Genomic DNA, 16126 nt, shown 5'->3' with positions numbered 1-16126 from the left:
TACCACTAATACCTTTTCTTTCCTCAGGGGTTCACAGTCACTACCGGTCCTTCTTCTCTCGCACCCACGAGGCCGATAACTCTAAATTTGCGATCCACTATGGAAGCGGCAGCCTCAAAGGATTCTTGAGCCGGGATGTTCTCCAGGTGAGTATGTAGGTTTGCCAGCTCTGGCTTGGGAGATTCCTGGGGATTTGGGGGGCAGAGCCTGGGGAGGGCAGAGTTTGGAAAGGGGAGGGAGGTTGGCAACCCTAACTGTAATTCTAGAAGAACTCCAGCTTCTACCTGGAGGTTGGTAGCCCCCGTCCTAGGCCATGAATTGAGCTCGGAAACAAACCGGCAGCCATGTAACTGTTTTAAAATAGGCGAGACATGTTCCCCTTGACTAGTCCCTGACAATAAATGGACTGCTACATTCTGAATGAGTTGCAATTTCCAGGTAGTCTTCGGGGGGGGGGGCAGCATGGAGCACATTAGACTAAAGGGTTTGCGTTATGAACCTATAAATGCCTTTCCCTATTTGGGCCATTGGTCCTTCTCCTTCAGTGTGGTCTACTTAGGGTTGCCAGGTCCCTCTTCGCTATCAGATCTTCGCCTGGAGATCAGTTGTAATAGCAGGAGATCTACAGCTAGTACCTGGCAGTTGGCAACCCAATCCCGTTGTCTAGAACTTAATTCTGGGTTTGATGGGAGAAAGAGAGGTGGTACTATGGATGTGTTCCAGGAAGGAATTCCAAAGTGTAAGAGGCAGCAAGGGGAAAAGTTGAAAACCCTGTCTCCCAGGCAGTAGGCAAGAGTAGAAGTCAGATGTGCTTTGTTTCCTGGAGGAGAGATGGAGGATCTAGTGCGTGGAACAGACATTATTCTGTCTCTCCCCCCAGATTGGCAACATGACCATTCATAACCAGACATTTGCCGAGGCAACAGACCTGCCAGGTCTGGTTTTTGTAGCTGCCAAGTTCGATGGTATCTTGGGGCTGGGCTACCCCACCATATCGGTGAAGAATATCACCCCACCCTTTGATCACATGATGCAGGAGAAGATGCTCAAGAAAAACATCTTTACATTTCATCTCTGCAAGTATGAACCCCCCCCCCCCCAATCCATTTTATCCTTTCACTCTTCTTACCTTGTGTCGGCCCAAGTCCACATCTCTTCTAAGGCTTTTCATTTTCCCTGGCCTGGCTGTTGTTGATAGGCTCCCTGGGCGGTGAGAATTTCCCAGGGGCAGAGCTGCTTGGGTTTGGGTTTTCTCTGGAGGAAAAAGAGCACTGTAATCTTATATGTGCAAATGTATAGGCAAAAAATAGTTTACTGGTCAGCAGATTCAGATTCCCCAGAACAAGAGAGGGAGAAATACTGCACCCCTAAATTACTTCACCCCTGACCTGGATAGCCCAGGCTAGCCTGATCTTGTCAGATCTCAGAAGCTAAGCAGAGTCGGTCCTGGCTAATACTTGGATGGGAGACCTCCAGAGAATTCCAGGGTCATGACGCAAGGGCAGGCAATGGCAAAACATCTCTAAATGTCTCTTGCCTTGAAAACCCTACAGGGTAAGTCACCTGTGACTTGATGGCACTTTACACACACAAGTAACTTCAACCAACCGACAGCACCCTTTCTCTGTATGGTTTCTCAGCCCCACCTACCTCACAGGGTGTCTTTCGCGGGGAGGGGAAGGGAAGGTGATTGTAAGCCGGTTTGATTCTTCCTTAAGTGGTAGAGAAAGCTGGCATATAAAATCCAACTCTTCTTCTTCTTTTTCCTCTCTCTCTGTCTCTCTCTCTCTTCACACACACCCATCCCTTGATCTGAGTACGGTCACCTTCTCCAAGCTCTCATCCTATGACAAAGCTATCATAAAGTCATCCCCTAGCAGGGCCACAAAGAGACTCTATAGCCTCTCTAACAAAAATGTCCTTTGGGCCATTGTTGGACCACCCAGATGACTTGCCTGGCTCCATTCCACCACCACCCCACCCCGGAGACTAGGCCCTTGCAATTTTGTCCCCCTATGTCCTTCCATCGGCCCTAGCAATAAGCACCCATTGAAAGTGTTATGGCCACTGGTTCTGAGCCATTAACCTAGAAAAGGAATGGCCAGGTAGCAACCATAATAACATTTGTGGTTTTGTATCATAGTCCTTCACTGCCACCAGGTGTGTCCTTTTAGGCCAATGTCCTGTGACAGCAATTTCTCAATACCAGAATGGATTTTGTTCTCCTCTGTGATAACTGGATGCAGGTAGGGTTGCCAGGTCCCTCTTCGCAACCAGTGGGAGGTTTTTGGGGTGGAGCCTGAAGATGACAGGGTTTGGGGAGGGGAGGGACTTCAACGCCATAGAGTCCAATTGCCAAAGTGGCCATTTTCTCCAGGGGAACTGATCTCCAGTGGCTGGAGATCAGTTGTAATAGCGGGAGATCTCCAGCTAGTACCTGGAGTTTGGCAACCCTAGATGCAGGTGACTCAAGAAAACGTTAGCAGAGGGCTACGAAAGTGCTTGTGGGTTTCTTTCTGGCTCCTAGCAAGAGCATGCTGCAGAACTGCACATTTTATTGCAGCGAGGTAGCTTATGAGTGGTAGTTTTTTTGTTTTGTCTTTTGATACAGGAATCTGAGCTGTCTGTGTTGTTATTTCCTTAACATTCTTCTTCTGAGTGACTCATGAAGACTGGTTTACAGACTGGTTTAGGGTTTCAAAATAGGCTCAGGGCCCACAGTACAATTATGAGACATTTTGTTGCCGGGCGGAGCCCAGCCCGTGTCAGAATGCAAGTATTAAAAGTGGAACCTTTACGCTGGGCTTTTGCGTATGTCCTGAACATCTGTTAATCCTTCGTTGTTCCTCATCTGGTGACCAGCTGCATTTCAGCCATGCTACCGTCCCGCACTTCCTATTTCCCCAAGCGGTATTTAGTTACAAGGCAGTTTAGCGAGATTGATTTCCTCGAACATATCGTGCTCCTTTGTACTGAGTCAGACTATTGCTAGCTCAGCATTGTCTTCTGTCACTGGCAGCAGCTCTTCGGCAGAGAAAGATCTTTCTCGACACCTGAGCTTCTTTAATTGGAGGGACTGAAGCTGGAATTTTTGGCATGCAAAAAGTGTGCTCTACCACTGAACCACTGCCCTTCCATTAAAAAAACAACCACCAACCACTGTGCAGGAGGCAGATACATGTTTGTAGAGTACACAGTGCCCCTAGGGAAAACATAAGGAAAGACGCAGAGCAGCTCAACTGTACTAACAAGGGTTGCCAGTCTCATGCCCACAAATCCCAGGAGTATTTGGGGATGGAGCCAAGAGAGGGCTAGCACCCCAGGCTCACTTTCAACATCCCAGTGTCACAGCCCTGTGATGCTCTAGGAATTTCCCCCATCTCTATTGTAAAGGCCATAGAGATTAAGGGGAAATTCCTAGAGCATCGCAGACGCTCTGAACGTGGAAGTGACATCACAGCATCCACAGTATCGTCCCTGCCATTTTTCTCCCACTGCTCAACTGGTCGAGCACAAGAAATTGAGGGCCGGAGTTGGAGTTTGAATGCCATGGGCAGGCGTTTGGTAAGCCTAGACTAACCCACCTCTCTGGGAATGGATTGGAACGTTAGACGCGCTGGAGTACCCTATCTCCAGTGGACCCTGCGTGGCTGGCCGTGCCATAGGAGCCACTCAGTTTTGACCGGGGACACAATGCCAACAAGTATAAACTCACCTGACTACAGTTGCCAACCTCCAGGTGGTGGCTGGAGATCTCCTGCTATTACAACTGATCTCCAGGCAGCAGAGATCAGTTCCCCTGGAGAAAATGGCTGCTTTGGCAATTGGACTCTATGGCATTGAAGTCCCTTCCCTCTCCAAACCCTGCCCTCCTTAGGCTCCACCCCCAAAACCTCCAGGTATTTCCCAACCTGGAGCTGACAACCCTATGCCTGACTCATGACTGCCAGTGGATCTCCAGGGCATTAGCGCACCCGGGGGACTTTCACAGTATTAGGGGGCTATTTGACCTTGGCTCCTTCCCAGTTGTGCATCGAGATAACTCCAGATCAGCTCTTTCACCTTTTCAACTTTTCTCTTAGCACCAACTATGTCTCCCAAGACCATGGGGGAGAAATCACCTTTGGGGAGATCAATCACGATGCCTACGAGGGGGAGATTCAATACCATCCTGTGTCACGCAAGGCCTACTGGCAGATCAAGATGGACAAGTAAGTGTCTTATCTGTAATTCCTGCCACAACGAATGTGCTTGTCTTTTAGATGTCATAAGGTTCTCTGCAGCAGGTAGCAACTCTTCTAAAAGGAAAGAGTGTTTGTTTTGAACGAAACATTTTGTGGGCATAAATTCAGGGTTTCCTTGGCAAAAATGACTACCAATACACACATATTTCTGAACCGGAACTGCTGATTTCTTGGTGGGTATGGAGGAGGAGGAAGAGGAGGAGGAGAAGAGTTGGTTTTTACATGCTGACTTTCTCTACCACTTAAGGCAGAATCAAACCGGCAAAAAAGGTCACCCTGATTAATTGTGAAGGTCACAAATCTTTGTCTTGCAAAGCAAAATGTCAGGAATATGCAGTTGAGATTGGATCAGGGTAGTGCAGGGAAGAAGAGTTGCTTTTTGTACCCGTTTTTATACTCCACTTTTCTCTACCTTTAAGGAGTCTCAAAGTGGCTTACAACCACCTTCCTTTCCCCTCCCCACAACAGACTCCATGCGAGGTAGGTGGGGCTGAGAAAGTTCTGAGAGAACTGTGACTAGCCCAAGGTCACCCAGCTGGCTTCGTGCGTAGGAGTGGGGAAACCAACCCGGTTCACCAGATGAGAGTCCTCCACTCTTAACCACTAAGCCACTCTAGGACAAGGTCATCTAACTCTTTGTTCATGTTTGGCTTTTGTTACTTGAAAGCCTTCCCAGGTGTAGTCTTTAGCATTTTCTCTCAACAAAGATGGGTTCCAAGAGGAGCAAAGTGAGGTCATTCACACTTATAACCTACTACATAAGAACATAAGAAAAGCCACGCTGGGTCAGACCAAGGCCCATCAAGTCGAGCAGTCTGTTCACACAGTGGCCAACCAGGTGCCTCTAGGAAGTTCACAAACAAGACGACTGCAGCAGCACCATCCTGCCTGGGTTCCACAGCACCAAATATAATAGTCATGCTCCTCTGATACTGGAGAGGATAGGTATGAACATAAGGAAGGCCATGCTGGATCAGACCAAGGCCCATCAAGTTCAGCAGTCTGTTTACACAGTGGCCAACCAGGTGCCTCTAGGAAGCCCACAGGTAAGACTGCAGCAGCAGCATCCTGCCTGTGTTCCACAGCACCTAATATAATAGGCATGCTCCTCCGATGCTGGAGAGAATAGGTATGCAGCATGACTAGTATCCATTTTTACTCTTTTCAGATTAGCAGGTATTTATTTATTTGTTTTTATTTTTGGTACTAGAATTACTGTTGATGTGTCCAATTTATCAATTTTTATTTCTGGGACCAGTTCCGAGTTTTCGTTTGCAGCGGCAACGCCAGCCATTAGGGGGCGATGCTGCTACACCATCAGATATGTTATTTTAAGCGACTCGTGATTTGCTAAGCGAGATGCAGAATACCCTGAGCCATTCAAACAGCTCACAGACTCCTGTCTCCCATCCTGCCATCCTGGGAGAAAAAGGTGTTAGGGAACAGAGAGACGCCTCCTACAAAGCTCCTGTGCTCAGCTACCACCCCCTGCCCTATCCTGGGGGGAGGCCGGAGTTGAAGAGAAGGAAGCGGCTGGGAGCCGAGAAGAAGTGGAGCTCATTCCTCTTCCGATTCTCCATCCCCATCCATGGGAGAGAGAGGCCAGCCAGAGGGAGAGGAGGATCATGCTAGAGGTAGGGGGGGAAAGATGCACAGTCTGGGTTGGTTGGAGGGCTCGGCATGTCAAAGAGCTCTCGCCCGTTGCCTGAACAGGAGGCTGAAGTGCCTGGGAATCCTCCACCTGATGCCTTGCGTTCCGTGGTGGGAGAAAGATGCGATGTAGGAGGCAGCGTGGTGTAGTGGTTAAGAGCCATGGACTCCAATGGCGAAGGGGGTTCGATTCCTTGCTCCTGCTGGGTGACCCTGAGCCTGCTGGGTGACCCTGAGCCAGTCTCAGTTCTCTCAGAACTCTCTCAGCCCATGCGGAGGCAGGCCATGGTAGGGTTCCCAGGTCCTCCTTCGCAACTAGCAGGAGGTTTTTGGGGTGGAGCCTGAGGAAAGCAGGGTTTGGGGAGGGGCTTCAGTGCCATAGAGTCCAATTGCCAAAGCAGCCATTTTCTCTAGGGGAACTGATCTCTATCAGCTGGAGATCAATTGTAATAGCAGGAGATCTCCAGCTACTACCTGGAGGTTGGCAATCCTAGGCAATGGCAAACCACCTCCGAATGTCTCTTGCCTTGAAAACCCTATGGGGTCACCGTTAAGTCAATTGTGACTGGACAGCACATACACACACAGAGAGAATAAAAGATCTTGCAGAGTTGCTTCGCGCACTGTTGCCATGTGTAGAGGGGAGTAGAAAATGGTAAGTGTTCTGTTCTGGTCACCACACCAAAAAAAGGATATTACAGAGCTTGAGAAGGTGCAGAAAAGAGCAACCAAAATGATTAGGGGACTGGAGCAACTGTCCTATGGGGAGCGGTTAAGACGCTTAGGGCTGTTTAGCTTGGAAAGAAGGTGGCTAAGGGGAGACATGGTAGAGGTCTATAAAATTATGCATGGTTTGGAGAGAGTGGACAGGGAGAAGCTTTTCTCCCTCTCTCATAATACTAGAACGCGGGGTCATCTGCTGAAGCTGGAGGGTGACAGATTCAAAACAGATAAAAGGAAGTATTTTTTTCACACAAAGCATAGTTAAATAGTTTCCACAAAGCCTTGTGGAACTCCCTGCCCCAGGATGTGGTGATGGCTGCCAACTTGCGAGGCTTTAAGAGGGGAGTGGACATATTCATGGAGGAAAGGGGGTATTCATGGCTATTAGTTAAAATGAATACTAGTCATGCTGCATACCTATTCTCTCTAGTATCAGAGGAGCATGCCTATTATATTAGGTGCTGTGGAACACAGGCAGGACGATGCTCCTGCAGTCTTGCTTGTTGGCTTCCTGGAGGCACCTGGTTGGCCACTGTGTGAACAGACTGCTGGACTTGATAGGCCTTGGTCTGATCCAGCAGGGCCTTTCCTATGTTCTTATGTTCTTATTCTTCACATAAGGGGTCCATTTTTGGAAGGAGGAACATTTCGTTACTGGGGTTGCCGCCTCCCTTCTCCAGCGGTCCAACCCAGTGGAACAACGTTCACAGCCGTTTGTAAGAACTTCGCTGCAGCCGGAGAAGGGTTGGGCAACAGCTGTGTGTGGATTCCGTGGCGGAGGCCTCGTTTGGCTCCTGGTTTGGAGGCCAGGGAAGCTACCGTCCTCCCTCTGCCAAAACACTTCTCAACCACTGGTTCTCTTTCCCCATCTCTCCTCGTAGGGTGACGGTGGATACAGCCTCAGAGGGAAAATGCTGGCCGTGGAAAACGTTCGACCGTAGTTCGGGGAAGATATGCAAGGGCGGCTGCGACGGAATTGTGGACACGGGGACGTCTCTTATCACGGGGCCTACCGATGATATCCGCGAATTGCACGAGGCTATTGGGGCTGAACACGCCTGGGGAGGGCAGGTAAGAGACAGCATGCCTGGATCTCCTAGCCACACGCCTTTGCTTTTCCACTGGAGCTGATCCACACATTGATTCTGTACTCATTTGCCCCCCCCTCTCTCTCGTCTTTTACGCATGGCTGTTTCACTCGCCGTCACCCCCTACGACGACGTCGGGCCTTCGTGTTCAATTTCAATTTCAATACCTTTATTGGCATACCATCGAGCAATCAAACAGAGTATAACCTAGCCACTCTAGCCACTATACATCATCTTACCTCGCCTCTTAATTACATCACCAAGAAATTTAGCAGAACTTCGGGGAAGATAACAACAGGTTAATCTTACTATCATCGGCTTGATCAGCATAATTTGAGAGAAAGGGATCTAAAAGGGCAGCACGAATTTCACAATAAAATGGACAATACAAAAGAATATGATCAATACTTCCTATCTCCCCCGTAACACAGTTACACACCCTAGCAGAGTATGGAATTTTCTTATATCTCCCACACAAAATAGCAGAAGGGAGAACATTAAAACGGGCTAGCATATAAGCTCTCCCAAGATGAGGAACAGTAAGACAGGAAAAGTACTCTGGCAGAGAGTTTAATATCCCCCATCGCAATGGTGAACATCTACCAGAGGCTAAACTTCTAAGTTCTTGCATCTCAACATCAATGATGCTTTGCTTAATCAAGGCATATGCAGCTCTCTCAGAGAGAAGCACCATATCCTCAATACTCAGCCCCAATGCTGTAATTTTTTTCTCAATATAAGAAAACCAGACAGATGTTTCTGATTCAAAGAGCATATTAGCGATAAGGAGATTACGGCTACTTCTAAAATATAATCGCAGCCAGGGTCTTTGTGTTGATTAGGCATGCCGTTTCCGACCGTCAGAGGCCGCCTCACTCTCCCCCTGCGTTTCCCCGCGTTTCCCAGTTCGAGATAGGACAGGTCTCTGAAAACGCAAGCAAAACACGGGGAAATGCAAGGGGAGAGCTAGGCGACCTCTGACAGTTGGAAACAGCATGCATAATAGAAACAAAGACCCAAAGTCGCCGGAGAGGGAAACAGCCATGCATAACAAACCTCTGTCTCGTTCTGTCTCTCTATTTATACCAGTATGATCTTCTGACCGTCACAGTCCAGCGTGACCGAGAAATGGATGAAGGCTTTGCAGATGGGTGCCTCAGTATTCTAATGAGATGAGACCCTGTAGAGCAGGGGTGAGGAACGTCAGGCCCGGGGGGCCGTCTAAGGCCCGCAAAATCATTTGGTCTGGCCGTTTGTGGGTCCTGGCCAATCTCTAGCTCAGAAGGATCTAAGACTGGCAATCCGCCCCCTTCAGACAGGAATAGCCTGTATTCAAGGCAGATGTGAGTTTGTTTTGCCGAGAAAAGGAACCTTTTCCCCCCCTTGCAGAAGAGTCCTTAGCTGTGGAGCTGCTAGGACTGCCCAAGAAACTGTTAACCCTTTCCCACCTGGGCCATGGAGAAACGTATTCCCTCTGTACTACAAGAGGGCTGGGGGCGGAAGTGGTGACAATGGAGGGGTTAAAGGGGGCAGGGCCAGAATGTGTGTTGGGGGGGGAGTACTTAGCCAGTGTGTCCTCATTTCATCCCTGCAGGCGGAGGTAGCAGGAGCCGGCTGTAGAATCCGGCTCCAACCATGCAGAGCAGGAGCAACTCCGGCATGTGCTGGATGGCTACACTCGGCTGGTGCATCAAACCATCCTGTGCCACCAGGTGGGCAAGTACTCCACCAGTTGGATGCTTGCCTGCTTACCCGTGCAGGGGGGATGATCTGGGGCAGCTGCCTGCTTGGGGCTTGGCCAGCTAACTATTAAGTCGATAATTTTGTATGGCCTGCAAATGATGTTATAAATATCCAAATGGCCCTTGGCTGAAAAAAAAGGTTCCCTACCCCTGCTGTAGAGGTCCATGATCAGATCTTATCGGCATTTTTAAAGTCAATTAGCAGCCGTGCCCCTGCCCTAATGTCGATCATCAAGACCACAACATGTGGTACAAGGAGTTTAGCCCTTCTCCTCCTTTGTTAGGGTTGCCAAGTTCCAGGTGCAACCTGGAGTCCTCCCAGAATTACAACTGAGCTCCAGACTACAGAGATTAGTTCGCCTGGAGAACTAATTCTGATTAACCCAAGCATCTGGCTTCATACAGTGTAGGTAACCACAGTTTGTTTTAAAACCACAATTTCTTCATTGCGCTGAGAGAAGGCAAAGAAGGTACATTATCCTGGCAGTGAGGTGAGCTTGTGCACAGTGTCATCTTAATGTCGGTTTAACAAGTGAGCCAAGGTTCACAGAAGCAAAAATGGCCGCTCGCCATAGATGCTTAAGACGCTTAGGGCTGTTTAGCTTGGAAAGAAGGCGGCTAAGGGGAGACATGATAGAGGTCTATACAATTATGCATGGTTTGGAGAGAGTGGACAGGGAGAAGCTTTTCTCCCTCTCCCGTAATACTAGAACGCGAGGTCATCTGTTGAAGCTGGAGGGTGACAGATTCAAAACAGATAAAAGGAAGTATTTTTTCACACAACGCATAGTTAAATTGTGGAACTCCCTGTCCCAGGATGTGGTGATGGCTGCCAACTTGGAAGGCTTTAAGAAGGGAGTGGACATATTCATGGAGGAAAGGGGTATTCATGGCTATTAGTTAAGAGGGGAGTGGACATACATATTCATGGAGGAAAGGGGTATTCATGGCTATTACTTAAAATGGATACTGGTCATTCTTCATACCTATTCTCTCTAGTATCAGAGGAGCATGCCTATTATATTAGGTGCTGTGGAACACAGGCAGGATGGTGCTGCTGTAGTCATCTTGTTTGTGGCTTCCTGGAGGCACCTGGTTGGCGATGGTGTGAACAGACTTGATGGGCCTTGGTCTGATCCAATAGGGCCTTTCTTATGTTCTTATGGTAGGATAGTGAGGGCATATTTTGCCTCCCCCCCTCTTTTGTTTGCTACATTCTTGGTTAAGAGCCGCCTGGAAAACGGTATCGCTGTGTCTTGTTCTCACATGAACACATGCAGCTTCCTTCTACTGAACCAGACCCTTGGTCCATCAGAGTCAGTATTGTCTACTCAGACTGGCAGCGGCTCTTCAGGGTCTCAGGCAGAGAAAGGTCTATTTTACATCACCTACTTGCCTAGCCCCTTTAACTGGAGATGCCGGGGATTGAACCTGGGACCTTCTACATGCCAAGCAGATGCTCTACCACAGAGCTATGGCCCTCCCCAAACATGTCCCACGAGGTCCCACCGAGATCTGAAGTCAGATTGCTGGATTCAAAGTCCAGAGTGCTAACCATTACACCATGGGACCTGCTCCTCTTCTTCCCTGTAATATAAAGTGAAATTTATCACAATGAGAGTGTGATAATATTGTGTCATATGTGGAATTGCACTATATGTATATCACAAGGAAGATGAGAAGAACAAGAGAGATACCATTTTCACCGGTAGCCCCATCTCTTGGCAGGTGTGGTGAGAACATCTAGCTGATGTCTTAGAAGAAGTACAGGCGGGAAGTGGGGGTGATTGTCCCGTCTCTCTTTCTCCACCCCAGTTATACTTCCTCTTGGTTAAGGGCTGCCTGGAAAATGGTATCTCTGCATCTTGTTCTTCTTGTTCCCTGTAATATAAAGTGAAATTCATCACACCTAGAGTTTGTTGCGTGATAATATATGTGGAATGGCACTATATGTATATTACAAGGAAGATGAGAAGAACAAGAGGGGTACCATTTTCAGCGGCAGCCCCATATCTGCAGCAGACCTGCAACGTCTAGTTCGTCCGATCTCTTGGAAGATGTGGTGAGAACGTCTAGCAAATGTCTTAGAAGAGGTCCAGGCGGAGAGGAGGGGATTCTCTGGCCTCTCTCTCCGCACCCATGTTATACTTTCTCTTTTCTTCCCACAGTACTTGATAGATTGCGAAAAGATGACTACGTTACCGAATGTGACTTTCCACCTCGGTGGCAAACCACACACTCTGACCCCGGATATGTACACCCTCAAGGTAAGAGAATCCCAGCAAAGACCAGTGAGGTTTTGTGATGTCCCTAGCAGGTGTACAAGTGGAGCTAAAGGTTTGCAATCCTAGAACTCTGAGTCTAGGGTTGCCAACCTCCAGGTAGTAGCTGGAGATCTCCTGCGATTACAACTGATCTCTGGCCGATAGAGATCAGTTCCCCTGGAGAAAATGGCCGCTTTGGCCATTGGACTTGATGGCACTGAAGTCCCTCCCCTCCCCAAACCCTGCCTTCCTCAGGCTCCGCCCCAAAAATATCCAGGTATTTTCCAACTCGGAGCTGGCAACCCTAGCCGTGGAAGCTCACTGAGAGATTTGGGTCAGTCACTCTCTCTCTCTCTTAACCTAACCGGTTTTTGTTGTCATTCACAAATTATTTGTCACCGATAGGACGCTTAGATCAGTTTGGACTTAAAGCAGTCAGTGGTGCAAACGTGCATCTGGCATTGATTAGAATGGCCTTATTTTGCCGTCTCCCTTTTTCTCAGGGGACGAGCGGGGAAAGCTTTGCCAGGTGAGTTTCTTTATTTTTTGAATCCCGCCCTTCTACATGGAACTCAAGTAAAGCTCATGGCCTCCACCGCTCCATTTTATCAACCCCACACGAGATGCTGTACTTAAGGCGCACACAAAATCTCCAGGTATTTCCCAACCTGGAGCTGGCAACACTAGCCATAGAAGCGCACTGAGAGATCTGGGTCAGTCTCTCTCCCCCTCAACCTAACCTCCTTCACAGAGTTCTGAGAGGATAACATGGAGGAGGGGAGACTAGTGGTGTAGAGACCCAGCGTGGCGTAGTGGTTAAGAGCAGTGGTTTGGAGCGGTGGACACTAATCTGGAGAACCGGGTTTGATTCCCAGCTCCTCCACATGAGCGGCGGAGGCTAATCTGGTGAAGTGGATTTGTTTCCCCACCCCTACACATGAGGCCAGCTGGGTGGCCTTGGGCTAGTCACACTCTCTCAGCCCCACCTACCTCCCAGGGTGCCTGTTGTGGGGAGGGGAAGGTGATTGTAAGCCAGTTTGATTCTCTCTTGGAGGAAGTCAGCATATAAAAACCAACTCTTCTTCTTGTGCAGTAAACTACTTTAAGCCACCATCGGGGAGAAAAGAGGGGTATAAATATGTAAACATAAATAAATAAATAAATAAATAAATACTACCCTGGAAGGGGGAAGAACTGGAGACCTCTGACATTTTAATAATATCTGATTGATTGCAAATGCACAGGTTGCGCAGATGGGGAACAAGCAGACGTTCAGGTGGACAGCGCTATGTATTCATTTCAAATATTTATGATCTGCACTGTCTGTCAAGAAATACTTAGGGTGGTGCACAGCACCAGTACAAAAGTACTTTATTTAAGGTGGTATTGCCCTGCCTTTCCCTGCTTGTGGGCTGAAGATAGCACACAAAAAAGGTAATCAATTATTAAATAAAATGAAAACCATCAAAACGCAGGCCATAAGCATCTTGCAGCTGTGCAGTCCGTTAGCATCCTTGACATAAGCCTAAATGTTAGCTAAAAGCCCTCTTAAGCAGTTCTGCCTTACGTTATTTCCTGAGTCGAATAGCTGCCGTTAACAGCATTCCACATTTAAAACAATTGCAGAAATGAATAGCATCTTGAAAAACCAGCACAAAAGATCAATTAATAGCAACTGGGATTATAATTTTATCTTTACACAGCATAAAACCAACAGCTCAGGACATAAAATAAAACTGCCCCTCCATACCCAGCTAAACACCTATGTATTCATTTCAAATAATTGAATAACTGCGTCGAATAGCTGCCGTTAACAGCATTCCACATTTAAGAGAAGAAGGTTAGTTTTTATATGCCAACTTTCTCTGCCACTTAAGGGAGAATCAAACTGGCTTACAATCCCTTCCCCTCCCCACAACAGACACTCTGTGAGGTAGGTGGGGCTGAGAGTGTGTGACTTGCCCAAGGTCACCCAGCTGGCTTTGTGTGTAGGAGTGGGGAAACAAATCCAGTTCACCAGGTTGGCCTCTGCCGCTCATGCGGAGGAGTGGGGAATCAAACCCCGGTTCTCCAGATCAGAGCCCACTGCTCCAAACCACCGCTCTTAACCAATACACCACGCTGGCTCTCCTTGCAATTGCAAAAATGAATAGCATCTCGAAAAACCAGCACAAAAGATCAATTACTAGCAACTAAGATTATAATTTTATATTTACACAACATAAAACCAACATCTCAAAACATAAACCTGCCCCTCCGTACACAGCTAAACACCTGGAAAAATTAAAAAGAAGGTTTTCACGTCGTGCCTAAACATTAAAAAGCTTGGTGCCAAAGAAACTTGGGAGGACATTCTAGCTGGGGCACCACCACAAAGAAGGCCCTGTCTGTGCCCACCTTACCTCTGAAGGCAGGGGTCTAGGAAGGTGCATCTCTGTCTAAGGTCTTAACTGGGGGTGATGGCAAATTTGTATGGATGCCGGCAGTCTTTTGAAAGGACGTCATTTCAGCACTCGTCTCTTAGAAGTGGCTTCCGTCAGTCAGAAACCATCTACTGTAAATTAGTTAAAAAAAAATTGGAAAAAGGTTATAAGAGAAACTAACAATCTGATTAACGGAAACATAAAACTGGAACCGGAACCCTGCCTAATAGGCCTGTTACCGAAAGGAATGGAGAAGGCAGACAAGATGATTTGCCATTATAGTTTTGCGGCTGCAAGAATAATAATAGCTAAAACCTGGAAAGGAGAAACGAGGCTTCTTTTAAAGGACTGGAGAGATACAATATTTTATTTTGTACAAATGGCCAAATTAACTAATAGCCTACATGGAAATGATGTAGAAGAGTTTAAAAGAGTCTGGAATAAGGCCTTTGTACACTGGGCTAACACGGCAAAGATTGATTTTACGAAGATTGTGAAAGAATTGTAAATATTGTAGTAAAGGGAAACAAAATAAATAATGGGTTATATAAAGCTAAGGGGTATTTCTCTGGAAGTCACAACGGGGGGTGGGTGGGCACACGACACGAGGGAGGGAAGGGGACTTTCACTTTCAATTCTATATTATGTTTTGGTTTTTGTTAACTTGTTTTAATATTGGGGGTTACTGCACTTGTATTCCCAGCAATGTATTAAGATTTGAAAACGTTATAAAAAATACTGTTTGCACTTTCTGTGTATTCCCACCCATGTATTAAGAGTTTGAAAAAGTTATAAAAAATACTGTTCGCACTTTGTTTGGCCCCTTTAGCTGTGAAGACGTCTTCCAACCATTTATAAGCCGTGGTGTCTAAAAACCCTTTTAAAGCGATGTTTTTTATAACATTTTCAGACTGTTAATACATTGCTTGGAATACAAATTGCGGTAACCCCCTTTGTTTAACATCTTTTTTCTCTTGTATTTTTCTTGTAATTTCTTTATTGTTAAATCACTTCAGTCTGGAGGCGGGGTTGGGATCCCATTTTTTTAATGCTTCCTATATGGGCAACACCCGACAGTAGAAAAGTAGCACCTCAGGAAAGCCTCACGGTTGATGTGCTAGTAGGGTTGCCAACCTCCAGGTTGTAGCCTCCTGGATGACCTTGGCCTATTCACCGTTCTCTCCAAACTCTCTCCGCCCCACCTACCTCGCAAGGTGTCTGTCATGGGGAGGGGAAGGCAAGGCGATTGTAAGCCGCTTTGAGACTCCTTACACATAGAGAAAAGCAAGGTATAAAAACCAACTCTTTTTCTTCTTTGCAGGTGACCCAGATGAAAATGACCACTTGCGTCAGCGGCTTCATGAGCCTCGACATCCCCGCCCCTACCGGCCCCCTCTGGATCCTGGGCGACGTTTTCCTCCGCCAGTATTACTCCATCTATGACCGAGATAACGACCGTGTTGGGTTGGCCCTTTCCAAACGAACCCTCTGCGGCAACTCTTCGGACGCGGAGACGACCGCGGCTCCCACCGTGGCAAGTACCACAGCCGCCAGTGGAAGCACCACCTCTGCCAGCTCAGAAGGTTCAGAAGCGCAATGCTAGCTGCGTTGTATTATCTGAGATCGAAGTCGGGAACCACCAAAGGGCTTGTGGGAAGGGGCAAGGTTGCATAGCGGCCCTTGGGAGGTGTGGAATCTGGGGTCCTCAGAGAACACCAGCTTCCATCTCTCGTTCTTTTCCCCCCCCTTTTTAAAAGTTTCTGGCCCTTAGGATTCCTGAGAAACGGCAACCTGGAGATTCCCCCTTGGCCTTGGAACGTGCTGCTGAGCTGGGAAACGAGGGGGCTTTCTCCAGCAACGTTTCCCTCCTGGTTTTTGCCTTCTCTGGCACTTGGGGGTACGGGGCCACCACCCTAAACAGAGTTGCACGCAGCACACCGAGTTACAGCGGGCTTAGAAGGGGGTGACCCTGCTTAGGACGGCACCCGTTCG

At 47.8% G+C, this 16126-nt stretch overlaps 1 protein-coding gene across 1 annotated transcript in view; it reads left to right on the top strand.

Moving 5' to 3' along the window:
- The window catches only part of LOC130490446 (cathepsin D-like), a 28139-nt gene extending 12402 nt beyond the window's left edge, over window positions 1–15737 (top strand). Inside the window, exons 4-10 of the mRNA XM_056864274.1 lie at window positions 28–146; window positions 881–1080; window positions 4083–4211; window positions 6756–6770; window positions 7559–7688; window positions 11616–11714; window positions 15456–15737. Of these exons, the coding sequence (XP_056720252.1) occupies window positions 28–146; window positions 881–1080; window positions 4083–4211; window positions 6756–6770; window positions 7559–7688; window positions 11616–11714; window positions 15456–15737 (974 nt within the window). The remainder of the gene's footprint in view (window positions 1–27; window positions 147–880; window positions 1081–4082; window positions 4212–6755; window positions 6771–7558; window positions 7689–11615; window positions 11715–15455) is intronic.
- The last annotated feature ends 389 nt before the right edge of the window (window positions 15738–16126 follow it).

Source organism: Euleptes europaea, chromosome 18, assembly GCF_029931775.1.
Source record: "Euleptes europaea isolate rEulEur1 chromosome 18, rEulEur1.hap1, whole genome shotgun sequence".
NCBI classification, from domain to species: Eukaryota; Metazoa; Chordata; class Lepidosauria; order Squamata; family Sphaerodactylidae; genus Euleptes; species Euleptes europaea.
Note: the sequence above shows the minus strand (reverse complement) of the source record. Positions and strands in the feature narration are given on the sequence as shown.